The 25684-nt window shown below is 39.5% G+C and overlaps 1 protein-coding gene across 1 annotated transcript in view; it reads left to right on the forward strand.

Moving 5' to 3' along the window:
• The window catches only part of LOC119789452 (cyclin-dependent kinase 17-like), a 57398-nt gene that overhangs the window by 16365 nt on the left and 15349 nt on the right, over positions 1-25684 (forward strand). The window contains exons 2-4 of the mRNA XM_038294328.1: positions 5520-5668; positions 17982-18140; positions 21677-21810. Coding sequence (XP_038150256.1) covers positions 5542-5668; positions 17982-18140; positions 21677-21810 — 420 coding nt within the window. The 5' untranslated portion in view covers positions 5520-5541. The remainder of the gene's footprint in view (positions 1-5519; positions 5669-17981; positions 18141-21676; positions 21811-25684) is intronic.

Here is a 25684-nt window from a genome sequence, read left to right on the forward strand (position 1 = left end):
GAAAAATACCAGCATTGAGCGTGGCTCGATCTGCTGATGAAGGGAATCGGAAAATCTGCACGCATGGAAGTCTCCTGCAGTGCTTTGCATTTCCCGTATGGAAAATACACTGAGGGTTGCCGTGGCAACAAATGATCCTGAAAACGGCACTGTATACGGACCCCCCCTCCACCCTACCTTCCCACAGCAAAGCTGAATGAATGAAGCTCAGAACACGGATCATGTCCAACATGGGTTTGCATAAAAAAGAAAGTGAAATTAATATATTTTCTATCATCCATCATAATATATAATTTGTAATAATAGTTACTAATAAAAGTTAGTTAATATTGTTATACTAAATAATGACTGAATGGGGATAAAGGTAAGAAAAAACACCCAAAGTTGGATTTTCTTTGCTTTTTGCAGCTTTGTTTGTTCATTTATAAAGGGGGTCCCGGCCAAAAGACATATTTATATGGGGATACGGCGTAGCAGAATGATCTGAAAATAAGTTAGGTTCCTCAGATTAGTGTAATCAGGCTTAATTTGAATTTGAAAAAGATGATCTTACAATGAAATAAGTATTTTGGCCCTTAAAATATGGTAGGAAAATTGGATAAAATATGATAGGATTAAACAAAAAATAATATTCTGGTATTAAATCGACTTTTTAACCTGCTCAGATCCATTGGAAATACAGGAATTGCAGTAATAAGATGCTTATTTATATTTGAATGTTCGCAGTGCAGCTAGCAGAGGTGCTCAGGGGTCTTCTTCTTGTCCCGTTTGGTTTCATGATTCTTTCCACCTGTTGCTGTAATTTATCAGGGTTCATCTATTGTTTGTGTTTGATATAATGAATCAGATTTTTAATCTTAAAAGGAAAAGAACATCAGAGTATTGAAAAATCTGGATAGTTGTGACATTTGAACTTAAGAGTGTAGAAACCCATAAGTTATGAATTACTTATGTTCCTAAAGTCTGCATCCATGAATTAGAAGGAGGACTCTGAGTAATATGAAGCTGGGAAACAAGGAGAAGCAGTGAAAGGGTTGCATGTTTTCGATCGGGGCCATATCATCAGCATTTGATCTGATCTTATTGGCTGTAAGGACAGCAACATGTTTGGGCCATTAATAGAGCTGAAACAACTATTCGGATTAATCGATTATTGAAGTAATTATCAACTACTTTAATTGGAGTGTTTAGAGTGTAGAGACTCTAAAACATCCCTTTAGCTGACAGAGTGACCAACTTAAAGCAGTAGTTATACTAAAATTGTAAGAAAATATATGAACATTTTGCATTTAAGATTAAAAGAAAGCCTTCTGAAGTGGAGAAGTTTTAGTTTTAACTGGTTATCGGCTACATGAGTTTTAAAATATCGGCATATCGGATATCGGCCAAAATCCCAATATCGTGCATCCCTAGGTTCCTCCTTACATTAAGAACAAATATGTAGATGTTTCACTTTAGAGATTCAGTTTTTTCCTGAACTTGTTTCGGGACTTCAATGTAAAATTAATGCCACCTAAAAAGCTGGAGGGATAAATTTACCTAACTAATTTATCTCACTATTGTTAAATGTGAAGTGACTAAAAATGAGTGCTTCTGTGATTTGAAAATTGTGTTTTGCTAAACTGCAATTATATTCCAAATGCAATTAATTGTCCAGCCTTGTATAAATTATTATATTATTGAAGTAATATTTTAATTGTTTTAAGAGATGAGGCTTTTATTCTGGCACTACCAGCCTCAGCAGTGATACATTATATATTAGGGGTGTGCAAAATAATCGTCATGATGATGCATCGTGATTCTAATTTTCGTGATCTACTGCATCGATTCTTGACGCCAAGTATCGATTATTAATTTTAAAAAATTTATAAATAAAATTGCATGAATGGTTGGCGAACATCAGCCAAAAACAAGTGTAATACAACTTCCAGTCCAGTAGATGTCGCTGCGGATGTGTTGACGTACGCTGCCTTGTGTCACAAGCATTTCCGGCCGCAGGATACTACGCTGAGTCATTCAAAAACAAAACATGGAGGAGATTGAGAAACTTTGTCCGGCTCCATCACATTTCAAATCCGATGTTTGAAAGCATTTTGGTTTTAAAACAAAGGTAAAAATGAAGTTGATATATTGTTACAGTAATATTTGTTTTCATGGCAACACCTCCAAAAGTCATTTTAATAAATACAGCTATGTATGAATGCAGTTGCTTTCAGTTATTTATCAATTGGAAGACACTACCCAGATCATACTCAGTCAGCCACTGATAATGGCTGTATTTTTTTGTAACAGTGTTTAGTAAAAATATTGCAATGCATCGCAATAATTCAAGTATCGTGATACATCGTGATAGAATCGCATCGTGGCATGTGAATCATGATTCAAATTGAATCGTGACTTCTTTGGCAATACCCACCCCTATTATATATATTTTTTAATAAAAAGCAAAGTTGTGAGTGTGCTGCACACAGGTTGGAGGCTGTGTGTTTGACTGGAGCAGGAGAAGTAGGTGAAGCAGTGAGCTGTGCAGGAGATGATGTACCGCTCGCCCATGCAGCCGCTGGCGTGTCACGAAGCAGAACCAACAGATCTAATGTTATGACAGGCGAGCAGACGTCCTGCTTCCCTCATCTTGGCGGGCGGAAAATCAGATTGATAATGTTTTGACTAAGAATAACTCGGTGAATAACTTGCTAGGAATAACTTTAGGGGAGAAGTGGCAGAAGAGACGTTTTTTAACAGAATATTTTGTGGTCTTCCTCTTTCTCACTAATTCACTTCTCCCTTTCGTTTGGAAATTATTTAGAATTTGTCTTTTTATGTGTCATAACTGAACTGACCAGGATTTTTCTCTTCATTTATGATTTTCTTTGAGGTCAAACATTTTTGTTTTAACACATAAAAGAGGGAAAATTGGCTGCGGACTCTAAAAAAGACCACAATACAAAGCTAACTATAAAATGAAAGAATTACAAGATTATTCCTATTTACTTAAATCTGATTTAAAATAGAATGTAAATGTAATTACAGACCAATAAGTTGGAAAACTTAGTGTTGGTACATTTTGTATATAGGAAAAAATAGCAGAACTTTCATTTATTTATCTACTACGGAAGAGGATTAGGGCCAGTGGAAAAAAAAAAAGTTAACTGATTTTTAAATTTAATTTCAGTTTAGTATGGGAAAAAAGTCATAATTCTGTCTTTTTTCTCAGAATTCTGACTTTAATCTCAGAATTTTGGATCTTACCGTAATGTAGATGGGCACCATGAAGGAAGAGATGTGGAGCACTCAGCTTTACTGACAAACATGTGAGTTGTTTGAGGTGGCCAGTGACATATTGGTGGAAAATGACGGAATTAGGCAACTTTTTACGTGCCCGAGGGGTCCCCTCATTAATCCGTAATCCACTGATCATAGAAGCTGTATAAAAAGTTTGCTTATTGGTATTTTTTTTGATACCTAAATTCAGTATAAAAGGATTAAAACATTCCACAAAAAGAGGTTTACCTGCTGAAAATGTCAGCATACCTCCAGCTCTGGATTTTGGAGTCGCTGTTGTCATGACAGGATGAATCGGTACGTCACCCATCCGTATGTCTGACTCCATCCACCTGCGACTGAAGGTCTTTGTCACAAACGCCTCCTGAGGAAAGTCACTGAATGCTGTAAATGAATGTTTTCCTCAGGGTCTGAAAAGCTTAACTGCTTAGTTTTCCACCTTTTTTTTGGATAAATAAAAGTGTGTTCAGTTTAATGTGGATCTCGATGTCCTGATGCATGATGTCCAGATTAGTATTTAGCTCTGCGCTGTCCCCATTTGCTTTGGCCCAGAGCCCAGGTCAGTCTGCTGATGCTGCTGCTGGGTGTGTGGGGGGAATAAGGACACGCTGGCTGCCTATCAACTCACTGTAATGACTTATACATTCTTAAAAAAGGGAAAAAACACCCAATTTTAAAACTAAATCAGATTAATCTTAATAGAAATATTTAAACTATCCTACAGTTTGTTCTTTACAGGTTCGTATCTTAAAAACTCTTGACAGTAAGCAAAATAAAACCATCTGCAGACATATTCACAGCTTTTCTGGGTTTTTTTTGGTCACTGAGCGAGTTGGTTGGTGTTTTGAGCCGGTGGTTACACAACGCAAACAAATTTGGCTCTGACAATCTAAAAAAAAACAACCTGTTCTTGAGTCTTTTCAATTTGAGAAGAAGTGTTGATGAAAAAACAGGTTTCAATTTCAGCTCTATTTTAGGAAAAGGTCGTTAAAAATAAGACTCGTCTGCCGCGCTGCGATTTTAGGTTGTTAAATGCGGAGATGACGGGAGTGGAAAGCAGTTTGCAAGTAAAAAAAGAAACTCGTATGCTCTCAATAAATTCATTAAGATGTTCTATGTAAGTGTTTATTTTCATTTTTTTAAACTGACACGAGGATGGTTTGACCCTGTAACATCAAAGCATACAAGAATAATAATGAAAAGGTAAAAAGGATGGATAGGTATGCTAGAAAGGTGAACCTCAGTAGCTATAACTGCAGGTCTGAGACACCTGTAAAGTAAATCTTTCTGGAGATTTGGAGTTTAATTCACAAGATATACATTCCTCTGCTTAAGAGCTTTAGGAGAGTGCTTTATTTTCTCGCAGGATCATGTGAGGAACCAACGCCTGCAGAGAAATAACATATTTAAAGTGAATACACGAACAAATGAACCATTCAGATGGTTGCACTTCATAAAAACACCTGTTAGTCAGCTGGTTCTCTGCACAGGCTTCATTTTATGAGTGATATCTGAAACTGTGGGGAGCCGTTGCCCAACATCGATCCCCTCAGGGAGCTTTGCCGCTCCTTTGTGTGTCTGGCCTTACTCATCACACGCGCAGACAGCCGCATGTCAGGATCTGCTGAAGAAGTCTGGATCCTTGCATGAGATCACAGGGAGAGGTTGCTCGTTTAATCTGCAAGCATCATCAGCATTGATTCGAAGTGTTATTCCCTCACAAACGCACACACACAGACACACGCTTCGCCACCAAACTCCCCCAATCAGCGGCTCTGGTTCAGCCTGTAATTGAAGCTGGAATGTGATGTGGACTCAGCGCGGCCCGGGCTCGTCCTGCGCCATTCAGCGGCTAATCCCCGCTGGTTCCTCTGATTCGCGTTTACAGTTCGGTGTGCCAAAGGACTGCGCTGTTAAAGGCTGCATGTAGGAGTCTTTTATCAAGCTGTCATGCTTATCCTGAGGGAGGAATGCAGAGCCAGAGCTGAGTCATGACTATCGTTACGGCGTTGGTTCGTCTGTGGTATCGTTTGCCCTGTCAGGTTCCAGGTGATCCTGTTTCTTCTTCCTGTCTCAGTGTGGGGTTTCTTTAACATAATGGCAGGTGGATGAGCGGTCTTCTCTTAAAACGAAACAGATCTACAGAGTTCCATCAGAAAGACCGCTTATAGGATCTGTTATCACTGCCTCATGTTAATGGTAAAAAAAACAAAACTTGTTTTATTTGTCATCTGAAGGCCTCCCCTTCCTGAGAGCTCCATGGAGAAGATGAAGCGGTTCAAGCGACGTCTCACTCAGACTCTACGAGGCAGCCACTCCATCGACGAGTCTCTGTCTGAGCTGGCTGAGCAGATTACGATAGAGGAGAACGGGCTGAAGGACAGCGGTAAGGTTGATTCATTGTTTGTTTGCTGGAGTGCAACGCCTCTACATTCCTTCCTTAGATCCTCAATAATTATACTCCATAGTTTAAAGGCATTCGATTTCATAACGCTGGCATCCATGGCTGCCCTGCAATATTATTCTACATACCAACTATGAACAAGTTAATATGAAAATGTGAAAATAAATATGAGGCTTTGACATATTGCACATTACTGATCAGTAATAATAAGTATAGATCTAAGCAAAGCTGTCTTTTATTAAATATTTTGGAAACAATGGTAGCACCCACTACCTAAACCACCACAGATGGTGAGTAAAGCTGCAGAAAATAAACAAAATCGGCAGACAAACTCCAATTAAACTACCCTGAGTTAGTTCTTTGCAGATATTTTCACACGTATAAATATTTAATCACTTCACATCCCATTCATCCATTTTCTTACATGTTTATCCCAAGCAAGGGTTGCTGGTGCCTTTCTCCAGCTGTCTACGGGCGAGAGGCAGGACAGGTCTCAAGTCCATCGCAGGGCAACAAAGAGACAACCAACCATTCACACACATACCTAAGGGGACTTTAGAGAAGCCAGTTAACCTAACAGTCATGTTTTTGGACTGTGGGAGGAAGCCAGAGTACCCGGAGAGAACCCATGCATACTCAGGGAGAACATGCAAACTCCATGCAGAAAGACCCCGGGCCGGTAATTAAACCCAGAACCTTCTTGCTGCAAGGTAGCAGTGCAACCCACTGCCTCACTGAGCACCTCAATTATCATATTTTATTAAATTTTCCTACCTTATTTTAAGGGCCAAAATACTTATTTCATTGTCAGATCTTCTTGTTCAAATTTAAATTAAGCCCAAATACACTAATCTGAAGAACCTAACCTATTTCCAGATCAGTCCGCCGCACCGTATCCCCATATAAGTATGTATTTTGGCCGCGAACCTCTTTGTAAATGAAAAAGCTACAAAAAGCAAAGAAAATCCAACTTTGGGTGTTTTTTCTTACCTTTATCCCCATTCAGTCATTACTATTATTGTTAAGTATAACAATATTAACTAACGCATGCTGAGGGAGAAAGACCCGGGCCGGGAATAGAACCCAGAACCTTCTGGCTGCAAGGCAGCAGTGCTACCCACTACGCCACTGAGCAGCCCCCACATCACAACCTTGTGATCTAATTCACTTTACAAGCAAAAACAACCTGGTAGAGTATTAAACACTCCACCCCATGGCAATACAGGGTGGTGTTGGTGTTATGCTGTTGGCATGTAACCTTTATTTATCCAGGTAGATCTCACTGTGATTAAAAATCTCTTAGCTGCTTTGTTTTTATTCAGCAGTTCTGGATCATGGAGACCAAGGAACCCAGCAAACGTTCTTTGTTTGAGTTGTTTGGAAACTGATTTGCTCATCACTAAAAAAAACAAAAAAAAACCAACCCTATGCTTCTTTTTTTAAACTTTAACATCAGGTCCTATTTGTTTTTGTATTATAGAATTAAACTGACACCATTAAAGTTTGTGTTTATAAATTTTTAGATTTGGCTTTGCTTCAATCTAAATGAAGGTTTTCACTTCCTGTCCTGTTCTAAAGATGACTTCTTACATTTTCTAAACTTCCTGCATCAGATCTTTATTAAGCATCTCTGGCCTTTTTAGCTTGACACAGTTGAGGTAACCTAATATCAGCATCATGTATAAATATTACAAACTAATCCAGTGTGAAAGAACCTCCTCTTTTTTTAAACAGTGTTTTAACACTTATGTAAACACTTATGTGTTTTCAGGAGTTTGTTAATTCATAAATCTCTAGGGGTGTAAATAATCGTTTTGTATCGATGCATCGATCCAACAGCCGACGATCCGATGCATCGATACGTCCGCAAGAGAATCGATTCATGTTTTTTTTTCCTCCGGTCTATTTTTATCCATTTGCTCCTGGGCGTAATTCTCCCTCCCGTGCTGCGGTGGCGCTAAACCTATTTTGCCCTCCTACCTCTTTTCCTGGTTATACTCTTACAGCAGTGTGTCACAGTGAGCTTGATGCAGACATTTTTAAATTATGCTCAATATTGAAGCGTGGTCTGTGGTACCAGCTGTGGATCTAGATACAGCCGAGGTGGTGAGGAAGTGGGGGCGAGTTTAGTTCGACGACGGAGGGACGTGAGGGCCAAAAACAGCGAGGATCCAGGTGGAACAAGGGTCCCAGCGTTCTCGCGCACCTCGCTCTTCTAGCGGGTCAAACTTCACAAGCTGTTTTCTGCAATTTCGGTCATAAAAACTAAACAAGCCGGCCTCCTGTCTGCGGCACTGTTTGAGGTCAGCTACAATTTGGGAGAGGAGCAGCGGAGCGTCTCTGAAGGGGGCGGGACGTCTGGAGCCGAGGTAGTGCATTGCACTGATTTTGTGCAGCATTTTTTGATGCGAGGCCTTTCAGAATCTATAACGCAGAGGTATTATTATTTTTCAGTGAATGAGATTTTAATAGGAATAGGTGGAGTGCAACTTTTCTACTTCTGTTATTTGCTGTTGTTTCTCAAAAAAATGCATAACAATATTACAGCTTTCATTGATTTATTTCAAATTTGAAACATTGTCTAGCCTTTGTAAAAAAAAATAAATAAAAAAAATGACCCAATGAATCGAATTGTATCGTGGTGTATTCTTGAGTATTGAAAATAATTGAATCGTTCGGTCAGGAAATCGATACTGAATCGAATCGCCATGATGGGTGTGATTTACATCCCTACAAATCTCCACACAATTCATCTTGCTTGCAAGGAAAACTGGTGGAAAGCAACAATAAAAACTCCCAAGCATTGGGATGGCAGGTGAGAATTAAGCAGGGGTGTGGTCAGATCGAGGGGAAGTGACGGGGAAATCCATATGACTAAAAATGCAAAAATTTGATGTATGTGACTGAATATGATTTAATTAGAAAGAATGGCTAAAGCGGTCAAAGTAAGGCAGTTTTACTCCAGCTTGAGGCGAGTAGCTGCCATAATAAAAAGTCACATTGCCCCAACTTCCAACTCCATCCACCCCACCCCCAAAGCCACTTGGTCCAGCTTGTCCAGGGGAATCCCATGGCGTTCCCAGGCCAGCCGAGAAACATAGTCCCTCCAGCATGTCCTGGGTCTCCCTCTGGGCCTCCTCCCGGTCTGTTGTGCATGGAACACCTCACCAGGGAGACGTCCAGGAGGCATCCTAACCAGATGCCCGAAGCACCTCAGTGTTCCCACTCTGGAGCCACATCTGGAGGTGGGGAACACCGGCGAGCGCCTGGTGGCCAGGCTTTCACCCATGGAGCCTGGCCGGGCTCAACCTAAAGAGGAAACATGGTTCCCCCTTCCAATGGGCTCACCACCTGTAGGAGGGGCCAAAGAGGTCGGGTGCAATGTGTGATGGGTGGCAGACGAGGGCGGGAACCTTGGCGTTCTGAAACTTCCGACTCAGGATTCCTATTTTCAGGGATGGACCCGTTGAAAATCCTTTCTCTGACTTCTGTGTACAAACAAAATGCACCATTAAACCTGAACACAGGGCTGGTTTTATTCTTTCATTCAGTCTAAGCTTCTATAGCTGATTGGCTTTTTATCATCCTCTTAAAAGGGAAACTGTCCATGTTTGAACCTTAACCAGAAATACGATATGATTGTCTGATGGAAAAGCTCCATCATCGCGCCTCTAATCTTGTATTGATTTGGCAATAAAAAAAAGGAAAACTGGACTAGTTTTGTCTGGAAGTTAATGCGCTTTATTAGGCCGATCTATTAGACGCAGGCAATCCCTCAGCTGTTTTTTCCTTGAATGTTATCTGCTTCTAAAGAGGAAGGAAGCTCCACAATGGCAGCAGCTACTTCTCAGTGTTTTAATGTAGAAACATGTCGTACTTGTCTTCACCGCAGTGGCCTTTTGTTCTTCCCGGATTATATTGAAGTTTTCGACCTTGGAGGTGGTCGGTCAAAAGCTAGGTGGCAGATTACCCCCTCCTACCCCTCTGGTGATGTTTTATTTCAATTTTTGTAAACCTACAGTGAATGTAAAGGGAGGGGAGCGGGCCTCGGCGTGCTATCATGTCGTTGCTATGGCTCTCAAGGTCTGGAAACAGTCTTGGATTTCCATAACATTGCCACGGCGACTTGGCTGACTTGGTGAAATCATTCAGGCATCTTTATTCATGGCCCCCCTCTCTTTCTAATCCCTCTACCTCTTTACTCTTTTTTTCTTTTTTTTTTCAGTTTTTGGCTGCAGAGTTTGACCCTCTGCTCCCTGTCCTCCATCACCCCACCTCCGCCCTTTCTGAGAACCGATGGTGCTTTGCAAAGAGCTTATTGTGCTGTGATTAACACCCAGTTTGGAGCATTCTGTGCTTGTTTAATGGAGATGCAGAATCTGAGTATTTCTGTGGGAGAGTACGGTGGGGAAGGGGAGGGGACTTAGCAGGCTGTTTAACAGTAAGCAGGGTAGAGATGAGACATAATGGAGTAGCCAGATGAGATTTGATCTGAACTGTTTGATTGGTTCTGGTGCTGATCTGTTTATGTAACACTAAAACAAAAAAACAGGGCAGTAGCACCAGCAGCAGCAGCTGCCCTGAGATAAGGGGAAGTGACATAAGAAGCTGGAAATCACATTGCTGAATGGAGACGGCTTTTATCTGAATTCTAGGAAGTTTTTTACATTCAGTTAAACATGTTGAGAAAAAGCTACGACTAGAAATAACCTCAAAGGGCCCCAGTCACTTTCTATAGCCCCATTTACACTACCCTTTGAAAACCGATGCTCATGCACTGAATCACGCCGAGCCCTACTGATGACCTTCCCAAAACATGTAATAAAGTGAATTCAAATGTATGCAGATGACGCTGTAATTTATACTCATGCAAGGAGTGTTAAAGAGGCAGCTTCTATTCTGACCTCAGCCATGGAGCAAGTAAATCATGTTTGCTTCTCAATTTAAAAAAAAACGGTCTGTTTGATGTTCTCAAAGCAATCAAAAGAAATAAAAAGCTCCGGAGTATTTTTTAGAGGAGAAGAATTACAACTTGTCACAGAATTCAAGTACCTTGGCGTGATACTTGTCCTTTAAAAATCATATCAAAAAACTTTCCAATACTGTCAAATGTAACCTTTTTTAACACTTGGTGCTGCTAGAATTGTTCTCCAATCAATGATTTTATCTCACATTGAATACTGCATCACAAGTTGGTCTCTCACCACAGTTACCAATTTAAAATTAATTGAATCACTGTACAAAAAAACTCTAAAAGTGTTTGACCAAAAATCCAATTCTTTCCATGTAGGTAATATTTTGAACAAATACAATCTTTTAAATTTTGAAAATTGTATAAATTTTGAGTATGTATGCTTCATTTATAAAGCACTTCATGGACTAGCCCCACCTCCTGTGTCTACTCTGTTCAAACCCAAGACTTCAGGTGGCCTAAGAACCAGGGCCTCCCTTCAGAGGAGACTGTGAGGTCCCTCACAGAAGAACAACTTTTGGTCAGGACACTCTCTGTGAGAGCCACTAACATCTGGAACAGTCTTCCTCTGCACATACGGGAGAGCCCTACACTGATCAGCTTTAGAGCTCAACTCAAACTACAGATGAAAACAAACCAGTCATGTGACCACTAAACTCTTAACATTTCCTTGTGATGCTTGTATTATATGTTATATTTTCTTTCTTATGTATTTGCCTGCCTAGGGACTACAGATGAAAACTAGCTTTGTCGCTATAATCCGGCATATTTACATTAGTTTTTATACTGATGTTCATTAATGTGCATTGTCCCTATTCAAAAAAAAAAAAAAAAAAAAAAAAAAAACTAGTACCAGTTTAGCGTGGTTCGGTTGTGTCTGCCGCGGTCCGGTTCAGTTCTGTGTGCGATTTACACTCACCAGGTATCTCAGTTACCGTGCTCGGACCGATCTCGGCACGGTTTCAAAAGGGTAGGGCTTATGACACTGATCGCACACAAGGGTCTTCCATCTATACTATCACGCCCTTTTGGACTGTTTTATTTATTTTTGTGTTTTACACTAGTTTTTCCTCTATTTGTCATCAAACAAAGCCTTTTTGGGTATATGTACCATGTAGGGGTGTAAATAATAATCGTTTTGTATCGATGCATCGATCCAACAGCCGACGATCCGATGCATCGATACGTCCGCAAGAGAATCGATTCATGTTTTTTTTCCTCCGGTCTAATTTTATCCATTTGCTCCTGGACGTAATTCTCCCTCCCGTGCTGCGGTGGCACTAAACCTATTTTGCCCTCCTACCTCGCTTCCTGGTTATACACTTACAGCAGTGTGTCACAGTGAGCTTATCACAGAAATTTTTGGATTTATGCTCAATATTGAAGCGTGGTCTGCGCTACACACTGTGGATCTAGATACGGATGAGGCGGTGAGGAATTGGGGGCGAGTTTAGTCCGACGACACAGGGACATGAGGGCCAAAAAGAGCGGGGATTTGAAACATTGTCTAGCCTGTAAGGTGAAAAAGAAAAAAAAATGAACCAATTAATCGAATCGTATCGTTGTGCATTCTTGAGTATCGAAAATAATTGAATCGTTGGGTCAGGAAATCGATACTGAATCGAATCGCTATGATGGATGTGATTTACATCCCTAACACCATGACAAAACAATCTCAATGGAGATTTTTACAACGAGTAGATAAAGAAGCAGTTGAGCCGAGCAAGCAAGCGAAACCAAGAGGAAGTTCAAAAAGAGAGCAAAAAAAGTTCAAGTAAACTAACCTACTTATTTGTCCTAATAATGGTTTATTAGATTAAAAAAATTACATACACCTCTTTTTAATGTTCATGGAGGATTAAAAGTTTTTCCTGTATTTTACTTTATTCAGCTTATTTGCATGCATGAATTTTCGTTTTTTAGTGTTTTTATTATAGGCTTAGTACGTAATTATATTTTTCTGCTTCTAAATAATCTTACGATTTTATTTTACTGTTATATTAATATCAAAGTTATTATTATTATTATATGTTAGCTAGGTTATTAGCTGAGCTATCTTCTCCAGCTTCTAAATTCATTCTGCATATTTTTGACCGCTGTCTTTTTAAGTCAGCACTACTTAAAGTGGCCTGATGAATAATACTCCAGTAGTCTTTTCATGTTCTTTGTTGTTTTTTTTTTTTGTGCTAAATCCAATCACAATATTCCAATTGCCGTGTTTACATGACGCACTTTTATCCTGATAGGCTTTTTGTTTTAAATGTGAACGTCCATTTATCTCCAACAGGCCTGCTGTTGGAGATAAACCTTCAGCTATAGCCATCGCTTTTAAATTTCAACATTATTTGGATTTCTTTCATGTATGTGCATCCGTATCCAACCAAAGATCAGGCAGCCTCATATAAAATGCCAATAGGGAACTTTAAAAGCTGTAACGTTTAACTGAGTTGCTGCTGACTAAAATCTGCTTTTCATGTTGAAAATGACCCGTACGTCCATCCAGTCAGTGGCCTCTTTAAGGTCAGCTTTAGCTTTTAGATTTATGCTGATTCTGAGATCTGGAAGCCAGTCAAATCCATCAGTCATAAACACATGAAAACATGTTTCTCTGTGACCCTGAATTGACAGAGACGCACACTAATCTGCTTAATCCATAAATGATAGAACGATCCTCGGCAGAGATGCAGCCTTATGTCGCGTCCCAGTCCTACATCACTTCCCATGTCTGAGCTACTACTGCCAATTAGCTGCTTCTATCCGAAGAACCATTTTCTCCTCGATGACAGGGGAATCTCATAAACCTCTGTATTGTCCCATTTTTTTGTAGCACAGAAGAGTATAGCACTACCCCACAGCTGTGTTTGTATTTGGTCAGAATAAATTTAAGCATTAAAAGGATAATTTGTCTCAATTAAAGCTAATTCTGACCACCTTTTTAAGATTGCACTTTTTAACTAGTGTTGCGAAAAACCTATAAGAGATGGGGTGAAAATATTGACCTTATATAACCGGCAAAAAAGGAGCATCATGTTTTTTCAATTCAGTTTATTCATATAGCGCCCATTCACAACACGTGTCATCTTAAGGCACTTTACAGAGACCACATTGATTCAGTTTTCTATTTAAGGAAGCCAGCTGATTGCATCGACTCAATGACTTTAAGGCAAACCCTCACACTAAGCATGCTTGTAGCGACAGTGGAGAGGAAAAACTCCCTTTTAACAGGAAGAAACCTCCAGCAGAACCAGGCTCAGTGTGAGCGGCCATCTGCTGAGGCTGACTGGGGTTCAAGAGACAGAATCAGACATTTTTTTTTAGGCAACATAATAAAATACCGTATTTTCACGACTATAAGGCGCACTTAAACGTCTTTTTTTCCCCTCAAAATGTGCGGTGCGCCCTTTGGTGCGGTGCGCCTTATGTGTGTTGTAACTGCGACTTTTGAGACCACCTCCTTGAGGAGATGATGAAAGAGTGGCTGAATGTAAGGAGACCAGGTGTTTTTTTTCCACTCATCACCATCGCTGTTAATATGTAACTCCATGCGTGCCCATCTCACAGCTGATGTGAAAAACATGGGGAAACAAATTAACGCTGTGCTCGCTGTTCAACCGCTGGACATCGGTGTGAACCGGACCCAGCAGGTGCAGCAGAAGCAGCGAGTTTACATGCAAAGTCAATGGTTGACGCGCGTATAGGTGCAGCAAAAGGTCCCGCAGCGCGTTTTGAGCAGCAGGCGCAGCGCGGCCGTTCAAAGTAAGGCTGCGAGCGTGGGAGCGATGGATGACAGACGGAGACCACAGTTTCAGGATAAGTGGAAGGCAGCGCCGGGCAAGTTACGCCACCGTTTGCGGATGGATTGTAGATGCTTGGGCTAACGTGTCTGCTGGCATTGTTGTTCAAGCTTTCGCAAAAGCCGGCATCATTTCTGAGGAGCCGCCCGGCATGGAAAGTGACTCTGACAGCGAAGAAGGGGAAATTGGCATGTCTGATTTAGCGCAGCTGTTTAATTCAGAAACAGAGGATGATGACTTTGATGGGTTCGATTAATACTTTGTAATAAATACATGAATAAAGCACAAAAATACTCAGTTTTGCTCCCGCTCTATTTTTCTACCTGAAAACTTAATTCAACAGCAGCCTCTGGGCCGGGTCTCCTCCTCTTCACCGCGGTGGCTGGCAGGTGTTTTTTCATCTAAATAATCTAAATCTTGCAGCTATATTTGCTGTGATCAGTGGGAATAAAGTAGTTTTAATATGTTTTTAAGTGAGAAAGGCCGCCTGAAAACTTCATAATTGCAGTCAGTTCATCCAGATTATTATCCTGCCTATACTATTTCTGTCGGAGCCGCTCAGACCCCCACATACCAGCGGTGCACCGACAGCAGAAATCCCTTCAACAGCAGCCTCTAGGCTGGGCAGCCTCCGGGTTCACCGTGGCGGCTGGCAGGTGTTTTTCATCTAAATAATTTAAACTGCAGGCACCAGGATACCGGTAATAAAAGCGAACATATTCCGTCGGCAGGTTTCAGGATTTTAAGTTAATTTAGGAGTGATCACAGCGCTGTGTCATCTGAGATGTGTCTGTCTCACGGCCAGCACCCAGGTTTGATTAATACTTTGTAATAAATACATGAATAAAGCACAGTCATACTCAGTTTTGCTCCCGCTGTATTTTTATATACGCAGTAGAGGTATTTAAAGGTAGTAGAGGACATGTACCTGTATATAAAAAACGCGCCCTATAGTCCGGTGCGCCTTATGTGTGTGTTAAATACAGAAATGGGACACATAACTGAGAGTGCGCCTTTTAGTACGGTGCACCTTATGGTCGTGAAAATACGGTATATGTTTAATTAGGGCTGGGCGATAATTCAATAACGATATATATCGATCGATAGACGTGTGGCGCAATAGAAAAAAAGAGGGTCGATAAAAGTTCGATAAAGAAACACAGTTTTCCTTCCTTCTCATTATAGCCTAGCATGTAGGTTTATGCTAGTCACTGCTTCCTCCTAACCAATCACAATCGCGGACCCAGACACGCCGTCACCAAGCGCCGCCCTCTCAAACTACAACACAGAGCACATGAAGATGTCGCAGCAAGGAGAGGCGGAGGAAATTGTTTCAAAGAAGGGTTTTTGTTGTTCGGCAGGCTGGCAGTATTTCGGTCATGGCAAGTCGGACAAAAAACAAACCACAGTCATCTGTAAAATGTGTCAGGAACCAGTGAAAACGAAGTCTGATAACACAACCAACTTTTTTTTTTTTTATCATCTCAGCCGCTCACACCCGCAGGAGTACGAGCTGTGTAGGCCCCGGCGCGGCTCTCCTCCGAGGAATCTTCGGGAATTTCGGGAATATATATATATATTTTCAGTTCTGGGCAGTTTCCCACGTAGTTCAATTGAGAGAAAAATGCTGAGGGGCCAGCAACTTCAAAATAATAACTCAGGTTAAAGCAGGAAACGGGGGCGGCGGCGGCGGTGGGGGGGCATTTATTTATTTGTTATATTTATTTTGGTCACTTTTCTGGTCACTTTAGTTTATTCTTTGTCAGTATTTAATAACATAACCCAGGTCTCTTAAGTTATTTTTCTTTAAAACAATTATGTTATGGTTAAAAAAGTTGGTTAAATAAAGATTTAATTCGAAGTCTGTGTTTGTGTTTTTTATTAAAATTAAATCATTTAGCAATATTATAACAAGTCCAGGCAGAGCTGCACATAAAATATGGTTTCAAATCTTTTCAATAATTATCGATATCGATCAATATGCATTTTTTTTTATTGATAAGCTTTTTTTCTATATTGCCCAGCCCTATGTTTAATTTATATTTTGACAAAAAAACTTAACCATCTAGGATTCATTGTTAATGACTGTAGAGAATAAAGGATGGAAGCTACAGGCCCGGTGGTATTATTGAACCTACTATGTGTTGACATTTGTATCAAGGGGAATTTAATAGATAGAAAAGGGCAGGTTTTAATTTGTTATAGATTGTATTCATTCAAGGTTGTGTATTCTTTTATTTTTTTATTAATCTATTTTACTATTTGACTTTTTTTTTCAAATTTATTTGCATAGCACATTTCATTGGCAAGACAACCCAAAGTGCTGTAATGAAAAGCAGGAGGAAAGTCCATTGCAGAGGCATGGACGCAACACAAATATAAAAAAAATAAAAGTGACTTTAAAAGAAGTGGATTATATATTTTAAAAAGGGTGAAATGATTAAGAAAATGGAATGAAAGGTAAACCGGAAACTGAATTACTCATGTTTAGATAACACAATCAAAGGCAACTTTTAACAGATGTGTTTTTTAATCTCAATTTAAAGCAACGTTTACAGTTTTTTGGGAGTTTATTCCAGATTAGTGGAGCATAAAAATTAAAAGCTGCTTCACCTTGTTTGCTTCTGGTTCTTGGTAGGCAAAATAAAATGGAGACTAAAGATGTGTGTGTTTGATACACTGAAAATGATTGTGGAGTGAAGGTTTGCAGTGATTAATAGATTTATAAAGGTGGTTTAATATTATAGGGTTTCACTCTCAGCCCAACTACACTTTCATTCCTGGATTCTCAACCAGTACAAATCAGACTTTCTTTATCTGTATTATTTGCTTTAAAAGAAAAAAAAAAATAATTAAAATATATTTTCTACAATATTTATTAGGTGAGATCCACTTTTTTTCTACATTGGTTTCAGTTAACCCTTTTAAGAATTTTCAAATGTGAATAATTGACTTTTAGACATGAAATGTTAATTTCTGGGTTAAATTGGTTATCAGAATGTTATTCCTATAAATTGTTGATAAAGATACATCTAATGAGAAGGAAAATTACAAAAAAAGATTCTGTCCATTGCAGTAAGTGAGCCGCACACATTATTTACTCTTAAGATGGAGAGTCAAATATTTCTAAGCCTTTTTAAATTTTATGATTGCAGATAATAAAAAAAGGTATTCAGTTTCTCCAAAAAATTTATTATTTTAGAAAGAAGTTGACCTTCAGCAGTATTGACAGGCTTATGAAAGGTTTATTTTATTAATTTCTTAACGCTGTTTGGCATAGATTAGTTTTATTTTTTTAATTTTTTTGTTGGTTAGTATTTAACAAACGAGGAACTTTTTTGTGTTTTAAATTAACTCAGAAATGAACTTTTAGAGGAAATTCAACCTTTTATTTAATCTTTGTTTAACTGAAGTTTAAACTTTCTAAGGTTAATAGAAATGTTCTCCGTTAGCAGATCCATTGATTGGATGATATATTCCTGTGTTTAGGCCACCTCATTTCTAACGGAGCCTTTTCTCTGTCCTGCAGAGCCCATAGTGAGGAACGGCCGCCCTGCTTCGGCCCACAGCGTCCACTCTTTCCTCCACCAGTACTCGGGCTCATTTAAGAAGCCGCCGATGCGACGGCCTCAGAGTGTCATCGGGGGAGGCCTGGGTTTGGTCATGCCTCGCAACGGCAGCCGCCTTGGTGAGACACTCAATGTTTTCATCAAACCTTGCTTAGGAGGAATCAAAACAAGCCTACAAATATGTTTCTTTCGCTTCTGTTTAAAGTGAATTTAGTTACAAATAGATTAAAATCTGATTCTCTATATAAAATCCCCTGGAAGTGCTTAGAAAACATTTCAGCTGTGTCTAATGGGCCCCAGCATGCTGATTTGTGAACACATGCATGAACACACATGACAGAGACTTCAACAAGGCCTGTTTCTATGTGAAATACTGTATTTATCTCTAATAAACATAACTAGAGATAAACTAAATGGTTCAAAGCAAACCAGGAATTCAGGCTGATTAAAAACCCCAAAGGGATAAAAAGTGTGCTGTTTTCTGAATGTGGTCAGGCATAAAGAAAATTATATTTAATGCCTTGTTTATTTTGGGGTTTTTTCTCGTTCAGCCGCATCATCAGTGACTTAGATGAAATCTGACAGATTATTAAATCTTATTTACTTATTGTTTCCTCTTCCACATACAGACAGGAGGCTAGATAGAATAAAACAGAAAATAAAACTATATTACACATATATATATCACATTAGGTTTAAATATAAAACCATTTAATGACAATAGTAGAATTTTGTAACATAAGAAAGAAGAAAATGTCGAATTGTTGGTTAATAAGAATAGCAAGATCTATTGTAAAAGGTGTGCAAAAAAAACACAAAATCCAGGCATGTACTGTGCAATATTTTCAATCGTTGCACGCGGCTACAGCTCACTAACCTGACTCCGCCAGATTGATTTGCTCCGCATATCCATCTTGAAACCTTCCGTTCAAGTAATTTTGGGAAGGGGCGAAAATACTGGTTAGCTGATTGGCCTATGTTGGTGATAGACGGGCCAAATAAACCAATCAGATCAACGAAGCATATGACGTACTAACAGAGCGACGACGAAAACACAACCACAAGCCAGGCTACTCTTGCTGAAACCAGTCGGGAGAAGAGCAAAAACATATTTTCCTCTGAGAAAAGCCTCCAGAGCAGTGTTTTGCTCTTCTTTCAGTGAAGAAATACTCTGTAATTCCGATAAAACTTGCTTAATATCCACGCTAACGCTAGTTTCATCGGCTGAAGCCGCCATGTTCTTTAGACTGAACTGTCGCGCTTCTCGTTGCGTCACACCTCAACCCGCCTCAAAGCCAACGCTGATTGGACGTTCGTTTGGTGAACGGCTCCAAATTTTCTTCAACGGAGAGTCTCCAGACTGATCTGCAAGTGAAACCTTGAAAGCCCGCGAGATCAGGATGGTCTCACGAGGCTAACAGCTCACACTGTACTACGAAAACGCAGGGTTTAAAAGTTCACAGCTCACAATGTATGTTCTCACTGTGCGACCCAACACTCTGATGTGATCTACCTGCTCACGCTGTACGTCTTAAAAACCATGTCGGACTGAGCTCCGCAGTGAGATGGCGATACTCAGACTCGTCTATCCGGAAGCCAAACCAGAAGAAGAGGAATATAAAGCTCACTTATAAAGTCAAATGCGCTGCATTGGTATTTTGTACCCTAAAAAGAAAAGGCAACGACGTATTTGGTCAAAGACATGGCTGAGTAAACGTGGCTACTACGGTCTGTCAATTTTACTTCATTTCAGTCGCACCCCCGCTATGCTTCTGTGTTTTCGTCTAAGAGGAAGAAGAAGAATCCTCGTTTGCCCACTGAACGATTTGCCCAGGACAGCCAACTGAATTTAAAACATGTTTGATTTTCTCCTGAACTCACGATTCCTGATCGAGAGGTGGTCGTTAGAGGCTGATCGCCCCTCGTTACCCCCTGTACAGTACACTTCACCACGCACGATCAGGCTGAAAGCAAAGCAAGACTGGAAAATAGGCGCGAAAACAGTTAAATAAATCATACAGTGTATGCCCGACTTAACCAACTATTGTCCAAGAACAGCAGATCCTTCCTTCCAGCAGCTCTTAGACTGCTGGAAGGAAGGATCTGCAGTGACGTTCCTTTGTGCACGTAGGGTACGCAAACATTCTTCAGCGATAGTTTACAATCAGTTTCAACAGTAAGTAGAAATTTATTCCAAATGAATTAGAAATTGAACCCTTTTGTAAAAAAAAATAAAATAAAATAAAAATAAAATAAAAATTTTCTCTGAATGGCTTTGCTTATGCTTTTGAGCCCATTCGCCATGTTGATGATAGTAAGACACAATCTCATGATTTAAGTTCATTTCATTTCTACTTTAAAGATTTATCCAGACTAGTTTTCAGTTTTTTTCTAGCTTGCATAGCTCTAATTATCTGAATTACGATATTTTTTTTTTTTTTTTTTTTTTTTAACAGTGCTCAATATTTATTTCTTGCAGAGTTTTTGAACGCCCTTCTCCAATAAACTATCTTTAGATAGCGACCTGACTCAGCACATAGGGTTCAAAAACAAATTGGTTAACCTGCATCCTGCTTTTTACAGGATCTCTGATGAGATAGGAAGCTAACTTGGGTGATAAATCACATCAGATTCTTTAAAAAAGAGACTTTAAACGCAGGTTAAACGTCTTCTCTTCTGACTGGGAGCAGTTTTAAAGCTTTTGGACCCGTCCAGCCAGATTTCTAGCTTGAATCAGTGAAGGGAGCTATAAGTTAGGAGGCAATAAGGGGATTTAAATGAAAGGTAATTAAAACCAAAACTGATTATTTTAAGAACTGCTTTTGTCTAACTTTTAAGAGACGTCTGTATGGTTTTCTGTTGGAAATAAACTTAGTGGAATTTAAATGGTTTTAAACCCAAATCTCTCAGGGTCATTGATATTAGAAGCTGATCTGTTGCTTCTTAGTGATTTGATATTAAAGTAATAATAATAAAATTGAACTTTGTTGACCGCACATCGGTCTCCGCCAGTCACGTGACATTTGTTGCTAAGACGCCATTTTAGGTGGAAAAGGCGTAATGTAAACAACCGCAGCATAGCTAAACGAAGGACTAAAGGATTGAGTTTTTACATTCTTTAACACAGCCCCCTGGGCAGTGGTGGGCTGCCAATGTGTGGCGCCCGGAGAGCAGTGTGGGGTTAAGAGTCTTGCTCAGAGACCCAGAGTGGCAGTCTGTGGGAGTGGGGCTCGAACTCTGAACCTAGCCAAGCTCTAAGCTCTAACCACCAGGCCACCACTCCCCACGTATAGTATCCCGGTACCAAATGGTGCCAAAAATGTACGGAAGAGGATTAGGGCCATGGGAAAAGAAAAAAAAAGTTTACTTTTTTCTCAGAATTCTGATTGAATTCTGACAATAAAAAAAGTCAGAATTCTGAGATTAAAGTCAGAATTCTGAGATTAAAGTCAGAATTCTGAGATTAAAGTCAGAATTCTGAGAAAAAAATCAGAATTCTTCCCAGGTAAACTGAAATTAAAATAAAAAATCACTTAACCTTTTTTTTTTTTTTTTTTAGTGGCCCTAATCCTCTTCCATAAAAATGAATAGGCAAAATGTCTTGTTTTCTGTTATTTTGTATATGCTCCATTAGTGTTTTCCTTCTTTTTTCCAGACATTGTCCATGAAAACATAAATATGGGGTCAGACGGGGAGAGCGATCAGGCGTCAGGGACATCCTCCGATGAGGTGCAGTCCCCCACGGGGGTCTGTCTGAGGAACAAAGGGAACAGACGCATCTCTGCTGAGGTGAGAGTCTCTTCAGCCTCAGTTCTCCCTTCTCCCCTCCCTGCTCATCAAACCATAGACGTCTTAGATGTGAGTCACTCGCTCTGCCAAAGCGATCTTTGACGTGTGAAAAGTGCTCCAACGCATTAACTCAGCCAAGTCTGTGTCTGTCTGATTATTCAGCTCGCTCTCTGTGGCTAAACGTATGTCATGAAGATGTCAGCGGAATGAGGCAGAGTCTGATCATCTCTCTAAAGGTTTTCCTGCAGACAAGCAGCTCTTCTCAACTCGCCGTTCTTCCACCTATTGTTGTTTAAATCAGTTTTGAAATGTGGTTTGAAACCTTTACCTATTGTCACTACGTCCGCCTACACTAAACCTGTTCTCCTTCTGTCTCTCAAATTTACGTAAACTTCCTGCAACCTGAGTTGGACGCACCTCTGGTTATTACATAATATGAAGACTTTCAGGAACAAAACTATTATTGTCCGTTTCAAGGGATTTATTTATTTATTTATTTTCTTTACTTGGATACAAATTTTAGAAATATGTTTTTTATATTATTATTTGAATACGATTTGGGTGGAAAATGAGTCGCACTGATTTAATATGATCGGATGACATCGATACCACTAAAAATGAAGTAATAGTGTAAAACAAAAATCTATTTTCAACATTGAAAAATCTTACAATAGGTAAAGATAATTTTATATTTTCTCCTAAACAACAGCACAACAGAAAGTATTGTGTAAGATAAAAAAAAAAATGAAAATGTATTCCTGTCGGTCGTCGTCAGACAGGTTCTATTTCGGGAATTTCTTTACAGGTCTAACCAGAACCTGCTGTGGGTGTGGCTCAGAAAATTTGCCCTGAAATGTGCTTGATAACAGTCTGTTTAAGATGAAGCATTCACCGTTTCACAGAGGATGTTTTTTTGGTGGCTGTTTCTAAATAATGTCAATAAAAACAGCTTTATCTTCCAGCTCCCTTTGAAACATAAAAAATTAACCAATCTGAATGAGGATAAATACTTTATCATAGCACTGAGCAAACAGCTCGCTGCAGGCTAGCATGATTTAATAACCTGAAAACATTCAGTTATTGTTCCTGTGTTTTCATTAAGAGGCTAGTGCTAACAGGATGCTAACAGTAACAGATATTTATTTGTTGCAACTCATTTTCTATTCAATGTTTATCTTTTTAAGGGTTATAGATGTCCCTCTTCCTCTTGCCTTCCTCCTTCAGCTCTTATTTGAATACAGATTTCCAAAAATTTAGTTTTAAGTAAAACTCTTTTACAGTGTAATAAAATTCTTTAGATTTCTTATTAGCTGCTGCCGGCTTTAGCAGATTTCCGTCGCCTTAATTCGGTTCACAAGTTCATAAATCTGCTGATTATTTAACTTATGCGATCAGACTGTTTTCAGCAGAAAATAAAAGGTAAATTATGTACCTTAATTTACAACAAAAAACCAATGCAAGTACATTTGATTTATACAGAAATACTAAATAAATAACATTTATAGGAGCTCAGTTGGTTGTCCAATTTGAAAAATAAAAAAATAGTTTAGCTGAGGATTTTTCTGGCCTGTAGTTGCATAAGATTGTAGTATTGGAGTGCAGAAAGTCTGACCAGGAAGGAGAAACGGTCAGAGAGCTCATTATTGGGGAAAGAAAAATAACAGAAAAGTTAGCTGTAGCTACAAAATATCTGTCCTTGTGTAGCTAAGACATAGTTTAAAGTGGTTCCTTTTTTAAGTACCGTAACAAACCTGGTTTCTTTAAGATATTAACAGCAAAACAAGGTTTATCTGAACAGTTGGAGGACTCTGATCATTAGGGAAAGATGCGACACCACAGCTTATAATTGGCTAACTGTTGCTAATTGGATTTCAGGAAGGAACACCTGACATGAATCAGGAATCAGGGCAAATGTCTGTCTTCTTCTCAGGAGGAGAGCAAACGCATCCCTCCTTCGTTTTTACGTATTCATAGAGGCTGAACATAAACTTCAACTCTTTAAAGGTTCAGTTCTGCTCCAGCTGTGATCCTGGCAGAAACTTAAAAAACAAAGCTCGTCAAGAGAAACACAAAATCTTTTTTTTTGCAGGCCGCAGAAAAGACAAACCATGCATGCAAAATAGCAAGAGGATGGAAAAAAAATAACCTCAAGAACCGGTGGTGGAAATGTGCTGCCCACACATAGATCTCTGAGAGCAGAACATGTAGCCTACACCTCATACTTCCTGTGACTGTTTCACAATCAGAAAAAGTGTACTTTTCAAGGTGAAATTAAGACGTATGGCAACAGGGGAAACTTGTATAGCACTTCCTGCTATAATTAAACATTTCATTGCTTCACATCAGCAGAAGAAACGACAAAGTAAGAAATGAGAGCATGGCGGCAGGGAGCCATGCCGTCCTGGGATTACATCACCGGGATTAGTGTAATACCGTCCAGATGGGCCCCTGTTGTAAGGGATTAGGACGGGACGATTGGACGACTCCCGGAGAGGGTGTGGGTGCAAAGGTCAGGCGATGGATGGCCGTCGCATGAACAGAGCCGCCAAATCTGGCCGCGTGAATCGTAACGACAAGGCAGCAGAGGAATGTTTCTGAAAACATGCAAACATCGCAGCAGCTGCCACCAAACCGAGCATCTGTTTTAATGTGACTGTTGGATATCCAGCCATCAGCAAGTTGTTCCAAAAAAAGGACGGATATTATCTTTTTTTTTTTAAATAGGTTTCAATTAAAGCAAAGATGGCATGAAATCTATAGCACTGGATTGACAGAAAGAAAATAAATAAAAAGGTTACAAACATGTACTTTTTAGCACATTTATTTATAGGGTGGGAATGATTATTAATTAATAAAAATTAGTACCAGGTTACAGCATTAAGGTGATTAAGATTTAATCGGTGGTTATTTAATTTCCGCAGAAGTTTGCAGAAAGTAAAACATTATTCCCCCCCAATTTTGTTTTGGAGAAATTAATAAATGCAGCAGATCATAACAGGGAACGGTGACCCAAAGTTGGAAAAAAAAGCAGCTAAAGGTCAACCGACCAGTCCAGGAGGCTCTTAGATTTATCAGTTTCCCTTGCGTTAAAATGCTATTTACATAATAGTCTGCGTTGGCGAAAAAATAAAAGTTAAGGTGAAAAATTTCCTGCTGCAAGTAGAGTGAAAGCTGTAAGAGAGGCCAGATTAAAAACGATGATCTAACAAACTGGAGATGCATTTTGGGACGGATCCAGATGTTGAGTGAGTTTGAGTTTATCTAATAAGTCAGGAGTTGGACGTTAACAGGCGCTTCCTGCTTTGATGCAAAGAGAAGCTTTCATCTGCAGGTGTATAATGTAAACTTCCTGTTTGCGTGGGCGGCTCTGACAGGTTTTTCTGCCAGATTTAAAACTGATTTCATCAGACTTGATGACAGAGATTTCTCTTCAAGAATAAGTATTTTACGAATATGTTGAAGTGGCTTTCGAAACAACCCTTTTTTTTTTTTTAAGGATTCTCTGAGCATTAATACTGATACTGGAAGTAAAGATGATGACATAATGTGATTTAAGGACCAGTTTCTGGTACATTTGATTTTAGAAAAGTACCTTCAGTGTCATTAGTGTAAGTAGGGTCTTGTAATAGCTAATGCCATGACAAGAACAACTTTCTCTGACACACATAAGGCGCACCGGACTATAGGGCGCGGGTTTTATATACCGGTACATATCCTCTACTACGTTTAAATACCTCTACTGCGTATTTAAAAGTAGAGCGGGAGCAAAACTGAGTATGTTTGTGCTTTATTCATGTATTTATTACAAAGTATTAATCAAACCCATTAAAGTCATCATCCTCTGTTTCTGAATTAAACAGCTGCACTAAATCAG

This window comes from Cyprinodon tularosa, unplaced genomic scaffold (assembly GCF_016077235.1).
Source record: "Cyprinodon tularosa strain WSP-4 unplaced genomic scaffold, ASM1607723v1 ctg339, whole genome shotgun sequence".
Lineage (NCBI taxonomy): Eukaryota > Metazoa > Chordata > Actinopteri > Cyprinodontiformes > Cyprinodontidae > Cyprinodon > Cyprinodon tularosa.